Source organism: Ambystoma mexicanum, chromosome 3q, assembly GCF_040938575.1.
Source record: "Ambystoma mexicanum isolate Mex_15411 chromosome 3q, UKY_AmexF1_1, whole genome shotgun sequence".
Lineage (NCBI taxonomy): Eukaryota > Metazoa > Chordata > Amphibia > Caudata > Ambystomatidae > Ambystoma > Ambystoma mexicanum.
In genome coordinates, this window is record NC_090926.1 from 93,078,047 (window position 1) to 93,102,247 (window position 24,201).

At 49.0% G+C, this 24,201-nt stretch overlaps 1 protein-coding gene across 2 annotated transcripts in view; it reads right to left on the reverse strand.

Moving 5' to 3' along the window:
• The window catches only part of PDE1B (phosphodiesterase 1B), a 1,810,462-nt gene that overhangs the window by 374,086 nt on the left and 1,412,175 nt on the right, over positions 1-24,201 (reverse strand). For both annotated transcript variants that reach the window (XM_069653207.1, XM_069653208.1), the window contains one exon: positions 23,102-23,203. In XM_069653207.1, coding sequence (XP_069509308.1) covers positions 23,102-23,203 — 102 coding nt within the window. The remainder of the gene's footprint in view (positions 1-23,101; positions 23,204-24,201) is intronic.

Consider the following 24,201-nt stretch of genomic DNA (forward strand, 5'->3'; position numbering starts at 1 on the left):
TTTTGATAAGACCCAATAAACATGGGTTAGAGTTCCATTCAGATACGTTAATAGTGGGAGTGAATTTGGAATATTTTTGAGAAAGGCTATGGCTGATGCAGAGGAAAGAGGAACCATAGTTTACGTGGATGATGTCCAGATAAAAAATGAAAACTTGAAAAGCCATTTTGATGAAATTAGACATGGTTATGTAAGGAGAGAGTAAGCATGGTGGTGAGATATGATGGGTTATATGCTCTTTCAAACGTTCTCTGCATTCCAAACCATATTATATATGACACGTAATTCTATGCACTCCAGTCCGTTCCATGCACTTCTATCCACTCATGCATCCCAGTCAGCTCCATACACCAGTCTGCCCCACGCGTGCACACCTGTCTGCCCCACGTGTGCACACCTGTCTGCCCCACGCATGCACACCTGTCTGTCCCATGTGTGCACACCTGTCTGCCCCATGTGTGCACACCTGCCTGCCCCACGCAGGCACTCCAGTCTGCCCCATGCTCTACGTATTTGGCAGCTCTACGTATATATCCATTATACGCACTCATCAGTATTGGATGCAGTCTGTGCTCATTCTTTCTATGTACTCGTCCGGTCTACGCAACACGTCCGTTCACTCTGGCCATTCGTTCGCTCCAAGCACACGTTCGCTCCAGGCATACATCCGTTTTATGCCCTCACATGTACTAGGCATTCACCTGTTTTACACACTCACCCCCTCTACGCAATCACCCCCTCTATGTACTCACCCCCTCTACGTACTCATGTGCTCCCCGCAGTCATCATCTTTAAGCACGCATGCTTTTCACGCGCTCAGCAGCAATATCATTCATCTCTTCACTCATCTTTTCTATAACTTCATCCGTTCTATAAACTCATACACTCATATACTCATACACTCATCTGTTCTATCCACTCATCTGTTCTATCCACTCATCTGTTCTATCAACTCACCCACTCAGCCGCTCTATCCGCTCAGCCGCTCTATCCACTCAGTCGCTCATCCACTCAGCCGCTCTATCCACTCAGCCACTCTATCCACTCAGCCGCTCCAACCACTCTTCCGCTCTAACCACTCATCCGCTCTAACCACTCATCCATTATAACCACTCCTCCACTCTATCCATTCTATCCCCTCATGCGCTCTATCCCCTCATGCGCTCTATACACTCATGCGCTCTATCCCCTCATGCCAGTGCAGCATATTAAGGGCTGGGGAGATATGGCCTCTTGGGTGGAGCGCAAGTAGCAATTTGGCTGCAGCCTTTTGTGCCCTTTGGAGTTTATTCAGTTGGTACGTGTGGACTCCGAGGTATAGGGGGTTTGCGTAGTCCAGTCTTGATATAACGATTGATTGGACCGCAGAGAATCTGTTGGGAAAGGAGAGATATGGAAAGATGCGCCTAAGGGTTTTAAGGTGGTAGTGGCAGGACTTTGAGATGTTGTTGACTTGGCGCAAGAGTGTTAGGTCGGAGTCAAGGGTGCATCCAAGATTTTTCACCGAGTTGGAGGAGGTCGGTGAGTTGCCCACGGCGGATGCCCAGGGCAGTGAACGCGGAAGAAGTTCGGCGTTGCCACATACCATGATTTCCGTTTTGGAGGGGTTTAGCAAGAGGTGGCTTTGGGTCATCCAGTGTTCTATGTCAAGGAGGCAGGAGGCCAGGTCTGGTCGGGAGTTGGGTTTTGATTTCAGGAGTTTTAGAATTAGTTGAGTGTCGTCGGCGTAGTTGTAGCACAGGATGTTGTGCGAACAAATTATTGGTGGGAGGGTGATCAAGTAGAGATTGAACAGGAGGGCAGATAGGCATGCTCCTTGTGGGACTCCCGTGTCGACTGGTTGGGCTTGGGAGGGATAGGTGGAGAGTATCGTTATTTGGTACCGATCTTTAAGGAATGAAGCTATCCATTTAAGAGCTGTTCCACAAATTCCTAGGGTCTGGAGGCGGTCTAGGAGGATTGAGTGATTGATTGTGTCAAAGGCGGGTGATAGGTCAAGAAGGATTAGTGCTGCGCATCCGGCGGTGTCTGCCGTCATTTTAAGGTCATCCCAAATTGAGTTTAGGGTGGTTTCATTTCCGTGACGGGCTCTGAAACCTGATTGAGCGGGGTCTAGGAGGTTGTTAGCTTCAACAAAGGTGTTTAGTTGGGAGTAGGTGGTTCAGTCAATGAGTTTGGCAAGGAATCTGGTGTTTGAGATGGGGCGGGAGTTTTTGGGCTCGAGAGGGTCGAGCGAAGGTTTTTAATTAGAGGTTTGACATGAACCGTTTTAAATGCATCGGGAAAGATACCAGAGGAAAGTGAGGCATTTATGACTGATGCGTGTTCTCCTGCGCAGGTGGAATCGAACATTTCCTTGAGGGTTGTGGCTGGGCAAGGGTCCAGTGGCGAGCCAGATGGTTTGCGGGAAGATAGAAGTTTGAGAAATTGCTCTGGTGATATTGGACTAAAGGATTCGAACGTTGGTTGCGTAGTGGTCACAGCTGGTGAGCCGGCTGGTATGGAGGGAGAATTGCTTGGCGGATGTAAGAGAGCCAGTTTGGTGGCTAGAGTATTTGTTCTTTCGAGAGCTGTGGTGTAAAAGTGGAGGGAGAGTGAGTCGCACAGTGATTGTGAGGGAGTTGGGATGGTCATGTTGCACGCCGGATTGGTGACCAAATGGCACCTGAATGCTTTGTGAACACAGCCAGCAGTGGCAGCACATGATCCCGGATGGACGCAACAGATGGTTAGGGGGTGTCGGTCTGGGTGGACACACCAGCTGACAAGGGGGTATCAGTGTGGGTGGAGGCATCCTGGCAGGTGCACACTGCTACATTCGATGGCCCAGGGACAGGAATTTGCACTTCCACATTGTCCTGCATAGCCTCGTGCCCCTGGGACAGAACAGCACGAAGCACACCCACCTCAACACCCCCACCTGACCCCATGAGCTGGGATGCAAAAGCCATCTCCACTACCCCCCCCATCAACCTGGATGACCCCAGGGCAACTTCCGCCATTGCTGGCCCCTGTGCGGCATCACCTGTTCCCACCTATGCTGAGGAGCCCCTCCCATCTTCACCTTCTTGGACTCACCCTGAGCAGCCATGCCCAATGTCACTGGCACTGCCACAGCCACATCGCTCCCCGAAGATGAGCTGGCACGGGTGTGTGGCTGGGGACTGCACCTCTGTCTGGTGGTGGCATCCCTGCATCCATGCTCCACAGCACTGCTTCCACCCTCTTCATCATTTCAACTGTGGAAATGGAGACACAGTACAGCTACATCATTGTACTGCACGAAAGTCGGTGTGGCATCACCAACATTCACAGGAACACGACTTGTCAAAGGAACAACCATCAACCTCCACACCCACACACAGACATGCAATACACATCCATGCAGACAGCTGTCTGGCCATCACTCCACACAATCACATCAAACTACATCCCACTGTCACACCCAATCACTTGCGTATGTCATACACACATGTATCAATTGCACATGCACACATGAGTATGCTATAGCACAAAACACATATACATGAGCATCATGCATGCACATGACATGGGCAATACTACCTCAACTGGCACTCTTGCCATCCTGGCATGTCTCAGACACACAAAAAATTGCATGTGCATGGTCTGCAAGACAGCACTACAACACAAACTGGAAGTAAGAGCACATTTCAAAACCACAGATGTCTGAATGCACACATGGGGAGCATGTCTGGGGGATGCATGCAGACATCTGTCTCAGAAGCATACTGGCTGCAAGTCAAAGGGTGTCAACATGGAGGCACATGCGCAACACACATGGACAATAGAGCAGCGCATTACATGCCTACTCACCAGTCGACTCCAGACGTAACTCCTAGACCTGGGAATGCAGTGCCAGGTAGAACCTCTACAGGACCCGCATGCTGTTGCCTAACACCGGCCTGGATGTAGCGCAGGGCCTTGCTGTGGGTCCTGGGTTTCAGATCCTCCCAGCGCTTATGAACGGTCTTGAATGTGCAGACTGCCACCCTTGCCGCGATGATGGCATCCGTCATCTCATCCCAGATCTGCTGATGTCCTTTTTTGACGCGTTGCATCACTGGGTTGAAGAAGGCCACATGATGCTGCAGGACCTTCATCCGCAGGACGTCAACTTCACTGGGGCTGAAGTTGACAGCCCTGTACCTCGATGCCATGGGGTTGGCCCTCTGGTCAGAGGATGATGGTGCTGACATGTCAACCCCCCAGGCAGGTGTAGGAGTGCAAGGTGGACCTGGACATGGGCTCTCGAGCGGTGCTGGTGGTATGGCACGATGGGAGCCCAACAAAGCAGATGAGGTCATCACAGGGCTGGAGACTGGAGCACAAACAGTGGCTGGACAACAGGCACTGCAAACGCATTGCAGGTGGGCAGCAGAAACACACACTATACAGGCAGTAGCAGATGGCAAAGTTGGAGGCAGCACAGGGCAGGAGGAGGCAGGTAAAATGGCACAGAGGCAGGAGTGTGAGTCTTCTGTGTCTCACAACGAACGAATGCAGCGGAAAAAGAGTGAAGAGACTTTGCGTGTGAAAACGTAAAAACTGTAAAAAGCGTGAACACGCGAAAACAGAGGAAAGGCTCTCAATGTGTAACTTACGAGACACATGCTGCGTGCAGGCATTGACCACGTCAGAAGGACGTGTGAAAGCAACTCTGAATGTGCGTGCGAAGGGGAGAAGATGGACGACTGTAGTACACACGTATTTTGGGGTGCCACACATTCCGTTCACTTCAGGGACCATACATACTTGTTATTTTGGAGGGGGCTTTGCCTCCATGCATACGGACATTTACTTTTGAATTTTGTAAGGCTAACGGTGAGTCACGTATGCATTTGTTTCATCTCTGTGTGCACCTGTGTATCGCATACCACTATTTTTGCATTTCTTGTAGCTTTCCGGGTTTCACGTATGCATTTTATGTGTTGGTCTGTGCCACAGCATATCATGTAATGCTTTTTTATTATTTTGGAATCTATTCTGGTATTGCGTACACATTTTATTTGTTTTCCTGGTGCCTGGGCATTATGCATACCATACTATCCACATCTGGGGTACATTTGAGCCTTAATGAACCACAAAACTACGTCTCACATTATGTAGACTGCCCCCTAACTCATATTGCCCAGGACAATAACTTGGTGTGCCTTCCAAATTTCAGTTATACCTGTGAAATCATTGGAAAGGACCAGACAGGGCTGGGGAAGCAGCTGGCCAAGTCCCAGGGCTCAGGTACAATGCTGTGGAAGAGGCTGTCACAGCCCAAGGGGGTAATGGCATGCCCCATTCCCCTTGTGGTCCAGCATCTGGACCCCAAAGAAGTCCCAGCCACACAGGGGGTGGCAGCAACACCTCATGCCTCCCATGGCAAGAAGGCAAAGCCTGCACAGCAGGAACATTCTCAACCCCATGACATGGCTCCGGGATAGTAAGGACGTAGCAGCAAAATCCCTCGACTCTGCCCTTAAGGCGCTAGGATACAAGAACACCATATTCAGCCCAACTCACACCCAAGGCAGAACGCTGGACTGGATAGCACAACACAACTGTCCACTCACCATCACTGGAAACACTCCCACCCCATGGTCGGACCACCACACTATCACCTTCAGCATCCCCACCACTAGTTCCCCTGCTACCCCTTCACCCCAACCACTCCCTCACTGCCTCGCCAGAAGCTCCCGCCAACTCACTAAGGAGAGATTACTGCCCTTCCTCCAAGGCCCAGCCTTCAGACCACCTTTCGCTTCAGACCCTGAAACACTGCACATTCCAATTCTTGGTTCACGCCGGACCTCCTCTCACTTCGCAACGAGAAAAAAGCCGCACTCACACAATGGCAAAGGTCCCACTCCGAAAAAGATAAGATGATCTTCAAAGCCCTTTCCACCAAATACAAAAAGGCAACCACCCAAGCCAAAGCCAAATCCTTTGCATCCAGAATCTTGGAAGCTCAATCCAGTACCAAAGAAATATTTGCCATTTTCAGAGAACTCGAAACACCCACTCCCGCCTCCCAGAATTCCACCAAAGACAAGGGCCCTCATTACGACCCTGGCGGAAATTGAAAAACGATGGCGGAAATGCAATACCGCCATCGAATAGCGCTCGGTGCGATTATGACCCGTCACCGTAAAGTACGATGCCATTAGCGACACCGTAGTGAACGCCAACGCTAACTGCACCAAGTACGCGCACGCACGCCATGCCAAACCGTAATTACCACCATGGCGCAACGGTACGCAAATTCTGACCCTAGCGGACATGTACCTAACGCCATCAAGCATGGCGGAAAGTACCATTCCGCCATGGTGAGAAGTACGGCATCGCGAATCAACCGTAAACGGCCCTACTGAGTGCCTGTACACCACTCCCTGGCCACATTGCACAACTCCTCGTAGGTGCAATGAAGTCACACAATGCAACCAGTGCAATGTACAAGTCACCCATGCATGGCAACGAACAAATGAATCCAGGGGCTCCAAGGGCCTTGTGAGTGGGCATCCATATTTACCATGGCACCATTGCCGCACTGATGCAGCACAGGCATGTGAAGGTTCAAGTACAGCAAAATGAGCAGAAAAATTAGACAAACAAAAACAGGTCCCCCCATCGACTGACACCAGTGTAAGGCAACATTCAAAGCAGTATCCTGAGTGAGACTGCACCAGCCCTGTACTCCTGCCAGTAAACAAACCAACCATCAGCATAAGCATGTACCACACAAGTTGGCAGAGTGACAGAGCAGCCAGGCACATCTCAAGAGGGGCCAATGGGAGCTGCAGGGCACAGATGGCACGAATACAGAAGCTATTCCAATGGACATGACCTCAGTCTCCCTCCAAGAAACGCACGCAAACACAGGCACCTGTGACCAGCCATAGTCTGATAATCACATCATTCCACCAATCCACCTGGCTGACCGGCATCTGTTACACAAAAGCTAATCCCCCGCCCCTGAGCATGACATCATTAAAACAGTCATAATTGCAGGCCCCATCCCTGACCTTACTGGGCTTCGTAGGCAAACGCGGCCAGTACAGTACCACGCAACTATACTCAGAAGCCGGAACCCAATGCAAATCTCCTCACAATACACCGCTCCACAAATAGGAATATGCTACATTACTTGCAAAGAATAACGCTACACGGTTAATATCAGAATAGAGCACCACAAAATCACCAAGCCCATACAGCCATTAGGTCATGAACTCCAAAATACATTTCAGTATTGTGGGCTGCATCCGCAATAAATGACCAGCTTCTGCTTGTGTGACGCCCTGTTCTTCCATGGTACACAGGGGCTACATTCACGTTCAAAAAGGCAACATGGAAGCGCCTAGAACCGCAGGGCCGTCCCATTAGGTAGGCACTAGTCCAGCTGAAAGGTCGAAATGTTGCTCCTAGCCACTAGTACTGCGTAAGGGCATGTGGCCCATTGGCGATCGTCCCATAAGATCGTAATGGTGCTCCACTGATTAACTCGAAGCAGCAGGTGTCGGGAGTAAAAGCCATCTGCAGGAGTGGCATACAGATGGCAGCGGCAAAAGGGGAGGAGATACCTGTCACCCAAATGAAATGAAAAAGAATAGTATGGCCATCAGAACTTGATTTGTATTACTCACTTCAATGATAACACTAAATCTACAGCCATATGCATGCTAGCCCACTCAAAAGGATTATTCCCACCCAAAAATCACTTGCGAATCACAACTATAAAAATCGAGGTGAAAACACTATTACAAACGAGTGTTTGTGTGCATGCGTCTGTTAAGACAGAATCCATTAGATGGGATTAGTAACATGCATAGACACAAGTGTTTGAAGGCGCGTCGAGACAGGGAGGGTTCAACAAGGGCAGAAAGACGATGGTCCCACTATGGCAGCTCTGCATCACATAGCGCAGGGGAGGTGGATAGATTCCAAAAAGCCCTGTACATGGCAAACTCTCCATCAAATCATCTGTCCATGCATCCATACATCATTCCCTCATCCCGGTATGAAAACGCCTGATTATTTACTCACATAACATGTGAAATTTCCATTGAGTCTGTGCGTAATGCAGTCTGCAAAATCCACTGTGCTCCAGCCCGAAATTCCAGTGTTGTGAAGTAACATGTATTTGGGAACGTCCGGCCTTATCGTCCACTACGCTATTGCGCATCCCATACTATTCATATCAATCATAGCATTCTCGCCATGGCCCCTGTCCGAAGGACATTAAACAATAGAACCTCATATCTGCAGTCAGACCTGTGGGCGTCTCCTCGCCGCTAGCTGAAAACCGAAAGCGCTGTCCTTCGAATTCCTCATTTGCAACATCACGTCGAAAAGGCATCTGTGACCGCTTGAAATCACAAATTCATCCATGTAGTGCGGCAGTGTGTGAAAATGGCAACTGGCTTCACTCACAAATGGGACGCCCCGCCCGTCGGTGAACCTCGGTACAGTGCTGCATGAGGGTCCACCGTTAATCGAGTACTACATTCCACTGACCCTTCACAAGTTTGTTCGCGACTGCAAAGATAGTATGTGAAGCAATGGGACCATAGCAGAATGAACATATGAACCAATATCTCACTGCCATCGGGATGAAATACATGATTGTATGGCAAGATGCCATGCGTCGAATTGCAGCGTTGTGTGCGGGACGTGCTCGCCCAAAGGGGATTGCAGCTTGCACAGGTGGAATGAATCACCACAGGTGGAGGCAATACAGCTTGAAAACACATAAATTGCACACCCAACCCCCTCCCACAACCACACCCACTCCAAAATGCTACCGGCAGGACTAGCGATGTTGGCCCTGGGGGACCTGATAGCACTGCAAGTACTCCAACTTCAAGAAGAAGACGAACACCAACTACTACAACAACCGGCCGCACAGAGGAGACGCAGGAGGAGGAGGAGGGCAAGGCAGGGCCAGCAAGGCCCGCCAGCACAGCCACTACCACCACGCAGGCAGCCCGCAATCCCACGCCTCCGAGCACATCCGTTCAACCTCACGGATGAGCAGATCCACACCCTCTACCGTTTGGACCGGGACACCATAACCGCCATTGTGGACATGACACAGGCTGACCTTGTCTGCATGATAGATAGCCCAACCGCCATCCCACCCCTACTGAAGGTGGTGTCTGTACTCCACTTCCTGGCCACAGGCACCTACCAGCACACAGTCGGACAGTTGCATGGCATTTCACAGCCAGTGTTCTCACGGACACTATTGCAAGTGCTCGATGCCCTCCTGAAGCACGCAGACGACTACATCTCTCTACCACGCTCGGAGCAGGAAATTACGAACACAAAAGTGGGATTCCATGCACTTGGCGGCATACCGGGTTGCATTGGTGCCATCGACTGCACCCATGTGGAACTGGTCGTCCCACATGCCATGGAGGCCCAGTACCGCAACCGAAAACAATTTCATTCTCTTAATGTACAAATGGTGTGTGACTCTAACAGGATCATTACACATTGTTGTGCCCGATTTCCTGGATCAACCCATGATTCTATGGTCTTGAGGAACTCTACAATACCACGCTACATGGAGCGACATGCAGGGAACAGATCCTGGCTACTCGGTGAGTCTCATTTCATGCATGATAATGTGGGGTATGTGATGCGGCAATGACCTGGCAGGAAGGGGGGGGGTGCGTACGTAGCAATGTCATTCCACAAACATCCTTTATTGTCCACATACAGGTGATGCCGGGTATCCACTGAAGAGATGGCTCCTTACACCACTCCGGAACCCACAGAACCAGCATGAGGAGGACTACAACCATGCCCACTCACGTACCCGTGTAGTCATAGAACAGGCATTCGGCCTACTGAAGACTCGTTTCCGCTGCCTCAGCAGGTCTGGCGGGGCACTCCTGTACCGCCATGAGAAGGTAGCAAAGATGGTCATGGCATGTGTCATGCTACACAACATGTGCGTACGTAGAAATGTGCCCATGCCCCCTGACGCAGAACTGCAAGCACCTGAAGATGGTCATGATGAGGGTGGGGATGTGGCAGCACCTCAAGGAGTCTGCGAGGCACAGGAGGGCCGTGACATTCGTCAGATTCTCATTGATTCATGCTTCTAGCACTCACGCCTGGTGGCTGATACATGGACACGGGACTTGTGGCACTGTGTGTGTCTGGAACATGCACAATATGGACTGTACGCCTATAAAGGCCTCGTACACAAAGATCAATGTCCACACATCTCATTGGATGATCGTGCATTGTTTATAGCATATGTGAAATTATGTTACACACCCCATCGACCCGCCACCCAAGTGAGCCCAACACACCCCCTCCACCCTCCTACCTCCCCCCCGAACACCAGTGTCCAAAGATGCTCATTGTCAGTGGGCAGACGCTATTGCAAGCCCCCTCTCCGGGTATCAGGGGCACCCCTGCCTGTGGAGCGCAGGTTCCTCCCACATCGACGTTGGGGGCTGCCCTGGACGGAACTTGCAACGGATGATGTCTCTGCCTGCTCACGTCCATGCATGTCCCTAAGGGTTTGTGAGAGCTCAGTGAGCACACGGCGCATAGCGGCAAGTTCAGCACATACGTCTTTGGACGTTGCATGCAGTTCCCCCCTCAGGCTCTCGGTGCTTCTCTCCATTTGTACTCTCAGGCTCTCGGTGCTTCTCTCCATTTGTACTCTCAGGCTCTCGGTGCTTCTCTCCATTTCTGCCCTAAGTGTCTCAGTTGATGTTTCTATGGCTGCCTTAGTACCCCCACATTCATCAGCATGGTCCTTGAGGAGCGTGGCCAGTTGCTGCTGTTGCACGATCACCTGGTCGAGGGACTGTTGCCTCTGCTGTGCCATGGCCATTTGCGGTGGTGTCACAGAGGGGCTGGTCACCTCATGTTGCCTTGCCACAGGGCTTGTGGGGGATGGCCAGTCGTCGTCTTGTGGGTGCCCCTGCGTGGTATCCTCATGGTGTACGGGATGGAACAAACAGGGGGATTGAGACAGGTCATGGATGGATCTTACTTCGACATCCCCGTTTTCTGTGTCGGAGCATGCTGCCATTAATGCAGTGTCACCTATGGTGCTGCTGCCACCAGAAGCAGTGCCTTCTGTGGCATCCATTGGGGGGACCTGTGGTGGTGCTGTTGTGGGCATGCTGGCTGCTGGGGTGCCTGTTGAAGTTCCCTCCTGTGTGCTGCCACTTGATTTGTGCTGCTGCCGTGTCTTGATGCGTGCAGCTGAGGTGGAGGGTCTTTGGCCGTTGGTCTTGGCCCTCTTTGCAGGTGTGCTGGTAGGGGTGTCCTGGAGCTCGTCGTTTGAATCGGACCCTGTGGTGGAGTAAAGGAGGGCGAGCGTTATTAATGGGTCTGTTGAAATTGGAATGGCAATGTATCACATGCATTGGGGTGGTACCTGAGGGTGATTTGGGTCAGGGCCTTGGAGGTGGTTTCATTTTTGTGTGGATTGAGGATGCAGTTGTTTTGCAGCCTGCAGTTAGGGTGTGCCTGCTGCACGTGTAGAGGGTGTTTTTAGGATTTTTAATTATTTATGTATTTAATGTGAGTTTTAAAGTGCGCTATCAGGCCAATGTATGTGGACGTTCTCCTGGACATGTGTTACTGTTGCACTATGTGGACACATGGTACTTCACATGATTGGACATTGTGGATTTAGCATTGTTTTATTTGGCCCACCTACCGGATTCTTCGGATGTCTGCACTCCTTTCTCCATCCCTCCGACTCCCTCTATACTCTCCATTCCAATGGTGGAGGCACAGATTTCTTCCCAGGGGGTCAACTTGATGGGTGATTCCGATCCTCCCCCGGTAGCTGTGGCAATGTTACGGTTGGCGGATAGTATGCTCCGTACGCGTATCCGCAGGTCGTCCCATCGCTTTCTGCATTGCTGTGGGTTGCGGGGTGCGGTCCTCACCGCACTTACCCGCTGTGCCACCAGGGCCCATATGGCCTTCTTGTTCGCAAGTGCCGTCCTGGTCATTTGCGTCGAGAAGACGACGGCAGCATTCTCCTGGAGGGTCTCTGTGAGCACGATGAGTTCCTCACGGGAGAAGTGGACCTGCCGCTTGCGGTCGCACGCTTTTTTCGCTACTTTTCCCATTTTTATTGCTTTCACTAGGGTGGATGACCGGTTGGGATGTGTCTCAGGGTAGTATTTTTAATGGTTGTGTGGGAATTCTGATTTTATAGGTGTACGGCGTGCTGTTTCCCGTTCCGGGACCATGTTTTTACTTCCGTTTCCGTATATTTACGGTCACCGTACTTTCCGATTGCCGCTCATTACGGTGACCGCTAAGATGGGTGGCGGAATTGCACCTAGGGCGCCGTACAACGGCGGTGAGGGGCGTTTTGGGGACATTTCCGCCATCGCGGACTTTGCACTTCCGCCATGGCATAGTGCTCGTGCCCGATGGGTCGGAATTAGCCGCACTTTGCTCCGTCGTACAATGGCGGAAACGCTATTTACGCTATGGCGGTCAGGTCAGTCACTTTCCGCCAGGGTCGTAATGAGGGCCAAGGACTGGTGTGACGGAATACAGAAGGCCATGCAATCCAAAATTAGCCTCCTCAAAAACAAAATACTAGCCACTAAACAAGCTCTACCGAGTAAGAACTTCCCAGTCCCACCGCCCGCCCCTGATCCCCCCATACCCTTCTCCTTCAAACCCATTCAGCTAAAAGACGTCATCAACATAATGAGGAACATTAAACCCTCTAACTGCAAAGGTGATGCTTGCCCAGCTTCCATTATCAAAGACTGCGCAGAACCGCTAGCCCCCTTCCTAACAGCCTTTATAAATGCCTCTTTCACCACAGGGATAGTCCCTGCCTCCCTCAAGGAAGCCTGGGTCCGCCCTCTTCTAAAGAAGCCAACGCTCAATCCCACCTCCCCCAATAACTACAGACCCATCACCACTGTCCCGTTCCTCCTCAAAATATTGGACAAAGCAGCCTACCTGCAGGTTCAACACTTCCTTGAAGAGAACAATCTCCTTGGTCTCCGCCAATCTGGTTTCCGCCCCAGACACGGAACAGAAACCGCCCTACTTGACTTGAAAAACCAGATGGACGATGCGAGAGACTTGGCCAAACCTACACTCCTCCTACTCCTCGACCTCTCAGCGGCCTTCGACCTCGTGGATCATGGCGTCCTATGCCACCACCTCACCACCACGGCCAAATTCTCCCCAGAGGCTACAGCATGGATCACCTCCTTCCTACAAGACAGAACCATGCAAGTATTCTCTGACTTAGCCGCTGCATCACCAGCCACTATACTCTGTGGGGTGCCCCAAGGCTCCTGCCTCTCCCCCACGCTATACAACATTTTTACACGCCCCCTCTTCCTCATCCTCGACGCCATGGGCATCTCCTACACCAACTACGCTGACGACACACAAATCCTCATCACTCTCACAGGCAATTACAACACTGACTCCCTGGCCCTCAACAACCTCTACAATACCATCCAAGCCTGGATGGCAGACAACGGTCTATGCCTCAACTCCGACAAGACGGAACTCCTACTGGTATGCTCTCCCGACACCCTAAAGAATCTAGATGCCCAATTCAGTCACTTCACCATTGATTCCATTAAAATTCCAGTCTCCGAATCTGTCAAGACCCTGGGAGTCTATCTGGATTCTAGCCTATCCATGGGCAGACAAATCAATGCCATTGCCTCTGCAGCGGCATATCATGCCAAACCTATCAATGCAGTCAGACCATTTCTCTCCAAAGAAAACTGCACTAACATAGCCAGAGCCATCACCGGCTCTAGGCTAGATTACTGTAACGTACTCTTTCTAGGAACCTCTAAAAAAAAACTAGAGAGACTACAAGTAATACAGAACAACGCGCTCCGGGCAGCCCAAGGTATTGCAAAAAGGGAACACATTTCTGAGGCCAGAAAACTAGCCCATTGGCTCCCAATAAAAGAAAGGATATTATTCAAAGCCCTAACACTTACCCACAAGTGCATCCACCTCAATGCACCTGCATACCTCTCACAAAGGATACACCCTGTCTCCTCCACCAGGCCAACCAGATCACCCTACACCAACATGCTCTCAGTACCCCTAGTAAAAAAAGTAAAAGCGGGCGGATCCAGTTTCCCTTACCTTGCGCCCTCACACTGGAATGCCCTACCACACACTATCCGTAGAGAGGCCTCCCTCACCACCTTCCGCAAAATGCTGAAGACTAACCTGTTCACTTAAGGCTAGACACCCCAGCATGATTATCCCATGTATATCGTATCATATGTTCAAAAGCATTACTTGTAACATCAGTACGTCATCCTGCAACATTGACAATGTGTCAACATCCGCTATTTTAACTGTACCATGTAACTAAGTTCATTGCAAGTAACAGCGCCTCAATGCCCCTGGGCGCTTGTGCGCTATATAAATGTAAATAAATAAATAAATAAATAAATGGCACAGGATACTGGCACATTTAGGAAGAACGTCCATGATGAAGAAATCCAGATCCTCATGGGCTACGTGACCAGTCACCACCATGACATGTGCCTGCATCCGGGGAGCACCCATACAACTGCTCAGCGTATGGTGCATTGGCAGCATGTGACGGGCGAGATCCACGCCTTAGGTTTTGAGAAGCACACTGCTGCACACGTAGTGAAGTGCTGGGATGATCTCACCTGTCACACTAAGTCCAGCTGGGTGCCAACCTGGCCCCTGCTCTTACAACTGGAGGGGGATCACCAGAGCTGAACCAGAATGAGGAGGCAATGAGCCAATTCATGCTACTGGAGATGGGGCAAGGCGTGGTAGGCCTGGAAAATTACTAGGACACGTCCGCTGAGTGAACAACATTCTGTATCCTGAGTATGTGAAGTAATGCATCATCAAGATGTATAATTGTGGTCCACATCTGGCTGCATTGTAATGACTACCTTGGTGAACCATGTCATGTGGTGGACTGACTCCTGTCCAGTGGACACAATAGTGGATACAAACCATGTGATGTACATCAGTTGATCCTGTCCGTGGGACACTACTCATCCCCCACAAGCATCCCCCCAACATACACAACATGATATCACAACATGCACAGTTGTTTGCTGCATCCTTCATGTGTGTGACCCTGCTCTGCTAGACATGTGCATGTGTCCTAAATCCTAGTTACACTTCATGCCATGCAGGGTATTGAATCTTCTTTCACACATGTACGTATGTGCTGCCATTCCTCATAGACCATCCAAGCTGACACACAACACGCTTTGTGAATGTGCATATGTTCAAACTGTACACATCCTCACTGCCCCAATGGCAATGACTCCAGAGGCAAATTGTTGTGATGCCTGCTCCATGTTACCTTCCCACACTCAGACCACATTCCATGGGCCCACGCCCCTCTCACTCCTTGAGTCACTGTACCTTGTTCCTATCTACAACTCCATTAACTTAACAGACCTTGCCTAGGTAGACTTCTTACAGCCATACATCACTTGGGACTATTTTCTGTTTCCAAAACTTATGGCTTGTTCTCATTGTCTCCAGTCCCTGTAACAAGACAACACTGCTTTGCCATGTGATGACTGCAGTCTTGCATGTGGATATGTGTGGCTGCCTGTTGCCATGTAATGTAATTGCATGTCACAGAGACACATGTCCATCACCATTGCACTGGTATTTGTCAACAGTGGTCAGTACCATGGCCCACAATGTGTTTCTTATCGACCCTGTTGGTTGGCAATGTGTCCACTGCCAGCATGGCCCTGAGCAAGGGATATGGTTTCCAGTCTGCAAATGCCATGCTCCTATTGCTTGTTGGCCATAGAGTGTGCATGCTGTTTTTCCCATGACTGCATGACCTACATTGTGTTGCATGACAGAAATGTGATACACATGTTTACTGTAGACATGTTGCACAAGACTCCACATGTCTTTTTTTGTCCATGTGCAGGTGAGGATGCACCAGATGCAGAGGAGTTGGAGGATGAAGAAGAGTTTGTAGTGCTTGAGCCCACCAGTGGAGGACATGGTATGGTAGGCCGTGAGAATCCACTGCTGCTCCAGAACATCCTCAGCTGCACGCTCTTTTAACTCTTGGGACTCAGCTGGCTCTGATGCTGAACCAGATGTGAAGTCCTCAATGCTGGCAGAGGTGAGTACACCAATGGGTGGAGCAGTTGGGGACCATGAGCCTGCAGGGGGTCAGATGCCTTTGCAAGGCCAGACAGTGGTGGCCCCCCATCTGCGGTGGTTACGGCTGCAAGGCCACCTTCCCATGTATTGGTTTCATGGTTTCTGGTTCTGGGACAGATGTCCAAGGGATGGTTGCAGACCTACAGCCAAGGATAGGGAAATAACAGCAAAGGCCGTGCTCCATTGTATCAGGCCGATGTGGGCCCTGCACACATGGGGTACGTGTGCAGGATGGGCCGACAGAGTGGGAGCAGCAGATGTTGCATTCCGCACACCAACAGGGTGATGCATTTCAGAGTTTGAATGAGACCATGGATAGGATAGCCAGGCATCCCTTTTTGCAGAGGGTCAGGCACACAGGGATGCCCTGTGGGATGTTCGCTCACAGGATTGCAGTCTGTCAGGAACATGCAGCCACCAGAAGACTGTTCCACCAGTAGGTGTTAGCATTGAGGCAGACAATCTCTGAGGAACGCTGTGCCACCCGTGAGGTTGTTCATACAGACCTCACAACCCTCAGTCTGCTGGTGCATTCTTCAGTGTCACGCCTGGCAGCTGCCACTGAAGACCAGGCCAGAGCACTGTGTGGTCAGCCTCCAGCACTACTTCCATCTGCATATGCAACAGAGGATAGGGGTGCCAGCACAGACATGCCTCCTGGTCCACCGTTGCACTGAGGTCCATGAGCCATGGAGTTTAAAAAAAAAATGTTTTTAATTGTACGTTCACTCATGTGGATATTGACATGCACCCTACCCCTGCCCCACCCCCCACCCCTCCGGGTGGACCTCCCTCTCCTTCCCCCCTGTCCATTTTTGGGTCCCTTTAATAGACCCCAGACCCGGATGTTGGCATGTATTTTTGAGTTCCCTTTTCCATGTGTCTTTTTTTATGTATTTTTTTCTTTTTTTTATTGTACTTTTTAACTTGAGGTGTAGTGTTGCCCTGTCAAGGCCATGATGTATGCAGTGGTGGACATGCAGCCATGCAGAGTGAGGTCAACTTGCATGTTTGCATGGTGGTACTCAAGATGCCATATGCAGGCAACTATGGGTTCCGTGTATCCTGACACCTGTGTGCTTTGTGAATGGTACTGTACTATGCCACCTGTTGTAATGTCTTGCCTATGTTGTTTCAGTATTCCGTAATGAGGCAGTGAAATTGTTGTGATGCCTGCTCCATGTTACCTTCCCACACTCAGACCACACTCCATGGGCCCACGCCCCTCTCCCTCCTTGAGTCACTGTACCTTGTTCCTATCTACAACTCCATTAACTTCACAGACCTTGCCTAGGTAGACCTCTTACAGCCATACATCACCTGGGACTATTTTCTGTTTCCAAAATGTATGGCATGTTCTCATTGTCTCCAGTCCCTGTAATAAGACAACACTGCTTTGCCATGTGATGACTGCAGTCTTGCATGTGGATATGTGTGGCTGCCTGTTGCCATGTAATGTAATTGCATGTCACAGAGACACATGTCCATCACCATTGCACTGGTATTTGTCAACAGTGGTCAGTACCATGGCCCACAATGTGTTTCTTAACGACCCTGTTGGTTGGCAATGTGTCCACTGCCAGCATGGCCCTGAGCAAGGGATATGGTTGCCAGTCTGCATATGCTATGCTTCCATTGCTTGTTGGCCATAGAGTGTGCATGCTGTATTTCCCATGACTGCATGACCTGCATTGTGTTGCATGACAGAAATGTGATACACATGTTTAGTGTAGACATGTTGCACAAGACTCCACATGTCTTTTTTTGTCCATGTGCAGGTGAGGATGCACCAGATGCAGAGGAGGAGGAGGAGGAGGATGAAGAAAATGTTGTAGTGCTTCAGCCCACCAGTGGAGGACGTGGCATGGCAGGCCATGAGAATCCACTGCTGCTCCAGACCATCCTCAGCTGCACGCTCTTCTAACTCTTGGGACTCAGCTGGCTCTGATGCTGAACCAGATGTGCAGTCCTCAATGTTGGTGGAGGTGAGTACACCAATGGGTGGAGCAGTTGGGGATCATGAGTCTGCAGGGGGTCAGGTGCCTTCGCAACGCCAGACAGTGGTTTCCCCCTGATCTGAAGTGGTTATGGCTGCAAGGCCACCCTCCGATGTATTGGTTTCTGGTTTCTGGTTTCTGGTTCTGGGACAGATGTCGAAGGGATGGTTGCAGACCTACAGCCAAGGATAGGGGAATAACAGCAAGGGCCATGCTCCATTGTATCAGGCCGATGTGGGCCCTGCACGCATGGGGGATGTGTGCAGGCTGGGCAGACAGAGTGGGAGCAGCAGATGTTGTGTTCCACATACTAACAGGGTGATGTCTTTCAGAGTTTGAATGAGAGCATGGATAGGATAGCCAGGCATCCCTTTTTGAAGAGGTTTGGGCACACAGGGATGCCCTGTGGGATGTTGGCTCACAGGATTGCATTCTGTCAGGAGCATGCAGCCACCAGAAGACTGTTCCACCAGGAGGTGTTAGCATTGAGTCAGACAATATCTGAGGAACGCTGTGCCACCCATAAATACATAAGCAGTCCTTCAAGAGAGTTACACCTTTTTTGCTTATAAAATGCTTTCAGTTAAAGTGGCAGAGTAGCTTTACTGACCAAAATGTGTTTTTCTGTTCCTGTAACACCAATAATTTAACGTGAGCTATCAGGTGTTAAATGTACTCTTAATCCACAATGCTCCCTCCAGATTTTCCCCTTATACCACCATCATCAGTGTAGTGCAGACTTTTAAAGTTCCCTACTTGAGGCACACCAACTGACCCTCTCAGGTCCAACTGGGGTCATTCCTCTCTTCTATCTCTCTCTCTACTTGTGGTGTTCCCCAGGGGTCTAACCTCTCTCCATGGCTCTTCAACCACTACCTGACATCTCTTGCTCACTGCATCGCTACTTTTGGCTCCAATTTTTAATGTTATGCGGATGACACTCAGCTCTCTTTCAGGTTCCCCTCAGCCACCTCTGCTTCTTCTCTCATACCAGACTGCCTGGCCACAATTCAGGAATGGTATGCTGCCAATCATCTCTGCCTTAATGCGAGTAAGACTGAGATCCTTCTCACTCGGACAACCAAACCCTCCTTTCATCTCTCTCTCTCTGGCTGCCAACTCTGGGCCCTCCTCCTGCTCCTTCCTGTGGGGCTAAGAAACGTGGTGTCATCTTCAACTCCACCTTCTCCTTATTCTCCTCAAATCTTTGATGTCTCTAAAAAGTCAAACTATCAGCTGCACCTCCTCAGAGGTATTCTTCCTTTTTTAACTTTCACTCCAGAAGTTCACTGTCTCCAGAGCTCTGGTGTTCTCTAGGCTGTAATAGTGCAACCGCCTCTTTCTAAATCTTCCTGCCTATACTCTTTGACCTTTACAACTTATCCAGAGCAGGACTCTGAGACGTTTACTTGGCCTCAAGCCCAGGGATCTCATCTCTCCAGCTCTGAAATCTCTTCACTGTCTCCCCCTGGTTATAAGGATCACGTTCAAGACCCCTTGCATCATCCACTCTACCACTCTTCCTCCAACTTTCTCTTCCAAAACATCTTCCTTCTCGAGCTCCCCAATCATCCACCTCCAACTCTCCGAGGGTCAGACGCTTCTCCAAGCAGAGAGTTGGGGGTGGATCTATCTCCACGGCTGGGGCCTCCATCTGGAACAGCCTCCCTGCCTCTCTCAAACTTGAGTAGAACCAACTCCGGTTCCAGAAGCAACTCAAGACCTTCCTTCTTGCTTCTGCTTTCTCTCTTCCTCTCCCCTGCTGACGCACCTGACTGCTTTACGCACTGGTCACCTGGTCACTCTCTGAACACGGGCCCAGGCTCCTGCATGTCCAGTTGCCCTTACACTGCCTCCAGGCTCCCCAGCACTTAAGGTGCTGGCTGAACTTGTGAGTTAACTGCACTTCCCCCTTCCCCTCCCCCTGGCATTTCTCCCCTTCCCTCTTCCCCACACTTGCACAATCTGAATGACACAAGGCCTAGTAAGATCGTTATTGTGTCCTCCCTTTGTTTCCCCCTCCTTGTCTTGTCGCACCTAGAAACACTTGTGCACAGCTGTGTTATAAATGACACATCATATCATATCACATCATACATTGCATGAATTCTAATAGTCCAATTCTCATCTTAGGTAACCTCCATTTAGATTTCAATGATTACAGGGACAGTCTTGCTGTCATCCCGAAAAATCTCCCATCCAATCTAGAATTTAAACTCATGTGTACCAACGCGACACTTTACAAAGAATGCACCATAAACTGCATCATTAATCATAACATGTGTCCCTTTGACCCTGGTCTTGTAAATGTGGTTTGGTCACACCATGCACCAATATTTGGACTCCCTAGACCGATTATTTCCCTACAGTTACACAATAAACAAAAACTTTAGTCTTTTACAAAAACAAATACTGTCATACTGCACAACACTTGATACCACATCTCTCTAAGCTCAAATGCCTATCGAATCTAATAGTCTTCACATTTAACCAGTTTTTAACCAACACTCTTGACAATGTTTCATCACTAAAGTGTGTTAATCCCACGACAATCAGAAAGAAATGGTTTGCACCCGAACTTTGTTCATTAAACTTAGAAGAACAGAAACGGAATGGAGAAAAGATCTGAATTGCACTCTAACTTTGCACACACTATACTAAAAGCATACAACATACACTACATAGGTAGTATTTCTAATAACATTCATATAAAAGTAAACTTTTACATATCTCAAAATAGTCCAATCTTCATCACAAACATAAATAAAAACAACATTTATTTCACCTACATTAAACCAAAAGGACAATTGTGAAGTTATATACTTGGACGCCAGTCATTTTTAAGCTATTAGCCATAATTCCGTCAAAGTTAACGGAGTCTTAGATTCACCCAGAAGACATCTTTGCCAAAAAAGAGTTAGTAGTAAGTATTTGCATACTGAATGCATTTACGAAAAAGCAGCACATGCAGCAGAGTCGGCGTCGCAGTCACAGACGAGGCAAGCAGATGGCAAAATAGACACCTGCTATAACTAAGGTTAAAAGTGTGCACTATTACTCCAAAATTGCTCAATCCTCAAATTGTACTGAGACTATCCCACATATTGAACTCGGTAAGCAAAGTTACTAACACTCCGGATCTTTCAGTGAACAGATGTAATTCCATCCAAGTTCCCTTTTGCAATAGAATCAACAACAAAAATATCCAAAATTGACGGTTGCATTTTAACAGAGGTGCACACTCGCAGTCACCCGTCATCGGGTCATGCATTGGCACACTTCAAACGCCCTGACCATAGTACTCTCCTTGCCTGGACTTGCTTGTGGTGTTGTGCAAAAGAGATGTGTCCAAGCAGTCCAGGTCCAACAGCACCTTTTAGGGTGGGACCAAGCCTGATTTGCATATAGTCTTTCCCCTTCTATAATAACTGTCTGAGGAGTGATGGTCTGGAGGCTTGCTCAGAGCTAGGCCAGAGGTTGGGATTGCTTCTAAACTTTCGAGCTATCAGTTATTTTCTTTGCTTAAGCAAACAAGTGCACACCACCTATAAGGGCAATACCATGATTATGTGGAACTAAGTTGTATTTCTGGGGCATTTGATGTTGTTTGTGCCATATGAAAAAATCGACTTGACAGATGAGACTTCACATGGCTTCATTACAAGTCTGGCGGTCAGGAATTAAGGGTGCCGGTAGCAATGTACCAGCACCCTTTCCAGACCGCCAAACTAAGAGTCTGTAGGGGCATAGAACTCCCAGCAGGCCTGACCGGTAGGGTGTTCTGGACCCTACCGACAGACTTTTCAATGAAACACCAACACTATTACTAACAGCACCAGTGCTTCAGGTTTCCCATTCCCATGGAGTCCTAGGGGACTCCATGGGAATGGGAAATAACCGTTCTGCCACAGCCAAGGATATTCCGGTGGCACCAGGATGTCAGGGGGTGGAAACAGTGTTACAGGGCGGCGGGAGCCCACCCCTACCGGCAGGTTTTGCTGTTAACCCTGTCATGAGGCACTATGTCATGCATATGTGGAATTAACTGTGATTTCTCTTATAGCTAATGCAATATGATAACAGCATCTGGATATGTGAGGCTGAAAATAATATATGGTGACTATTCCATGCATATGAGGTGTTAAAAGGCATTTCCAGCGACATTTGAGGTTTAAATTGGCATATGATAGCAGCTGCCAGACATGTGACGAATCACCTACTAAGTGGTGTGTCTAGAAACACAACAATTAAATGAGGTGGAGCAGCATTACTGGATCATTTTAATCTGTGTTTGGAATTTGATACCAATAGGCAAGTATGGCTGTACCTTACACTGAATAACTGAACATGTCATGTGAAGCTGTAGCAGGCAAAGGATGGCAGTAGAAGCTTAACCCTGGCATGGTGTGGCAGCACCTGAGAATGTGGGCTGTATTACTTGGTACTTAAGGCAATAATGGGCATTAGTGGGCATTGGACCTGGTCTATGTTAGTTTTGCTCAGTGTCCCTCGGGCATATCATGACCTCACCTATGTCATATCAAGGCATCATGTGTGTTAAATGATAGTTTGTAACTTAATAAGGTGTACGTTTACACAAGTACATGTGTGTTACTTCATCAATCATAGATTCTATCAGTTATTTTGATATATCTGTGATCAAGGCCAACGTTCAGATTATTGTCATAAAATTGAGGGATGATTGCCAAAATGCATCACTTAATGTGAGGCCATCAAGTGTGTTATGTCACTTCTGCAACCCATCTCATTTTGATGGATTGCTGTACCTGGCACATACGCTTCTTGTCTGTGCTGTTGCTATAGGTATTGTATGTTGTTCTTCATGCCAACATTCCTATCTCTCACTACCCACTGTTCCCCAAAACACTTTTGACCACATGGTGGATGCTCACGTCTCAAGCTGCTGAAGGGACGTCTTCGTGGACTTGACCTGCTGGAAATGGCATGACATATCTGTGGCCAGGACCATCTCAATCACCAGGGACCGCAATTCCCTGTCGAGGAAGAAATGCAGAGCGTCATAGTTAGTAGTAGCATATTTTGTTTATTTATTTTAAAGTGAAAAATACATAAAGCCAGCACGCACAAGCATAAGCAGAAAACCACAAAGGAGTTAAGCTTCTGATTGGTTTTGGGGATTTTTCATGGAAATAAATGTCATAATGAAAACGCCATGCATATTGTAGTAATGAAACCTTACGTAATTTCTTTGAATTCAAGGTCGTGTAAAAACCGACAGTACATGTTGGAAATATGTTCACTTCATTTTTGATAGTTGAGGTTCTCAGTGGGTTATGCTTTATTGCTAGCCTCAAGGTGGGCAACAAAGGCGTTGCTAGGGGGGGGCGAGGGGACTATAGCCCCTGGTCTTTTGGTTGTAGCCCCAGATAGAATCTAAGGGGCTACAACCAAAAGTCTAGCTAGCCCAGAGTCCAGACAATCTCAGCCTTTGCATAGTCCCGGACCTTTACCAGACCTAGCAACACCCCTGGTGGGCAACACTTTAGTTTTCTGTTTACATTGAAGGATTAATGATCTCTAAAATGTTACTCAGTCATTAAACACGTAGAATAACTTCCGTGTGACTTCCGTATCTATGTAATATGTCAAATTATATTATTTTATTTTACTGAGCATTTGTTAGGCACCTTATACAATAGGTAAATAGGTGTGTCTTGGATTCCTACAATATTGGCGTTCTGTACAGCAGTGATAGGTTTTTAGGAGAATTCCTATATTCTATTGTATCACAGTATCATGAGCGATGTAGTCCACTCGTTATGGATTTGTGCTATTAGGTTTTTATTATCACAGTGGGTGCCGACACGTGCAACACGCACTGAGAACCAGACACTACTCAGGCACTACGCCATAAAGAAACACTATTCAGTGCACCAAACCACCACTAACAACACATCCCTTCAACCTCATGCTCAGGAATAATCACAAATGCATGGATAAAGACCCCTGAGTGGTCAAAACACGTGTCAGC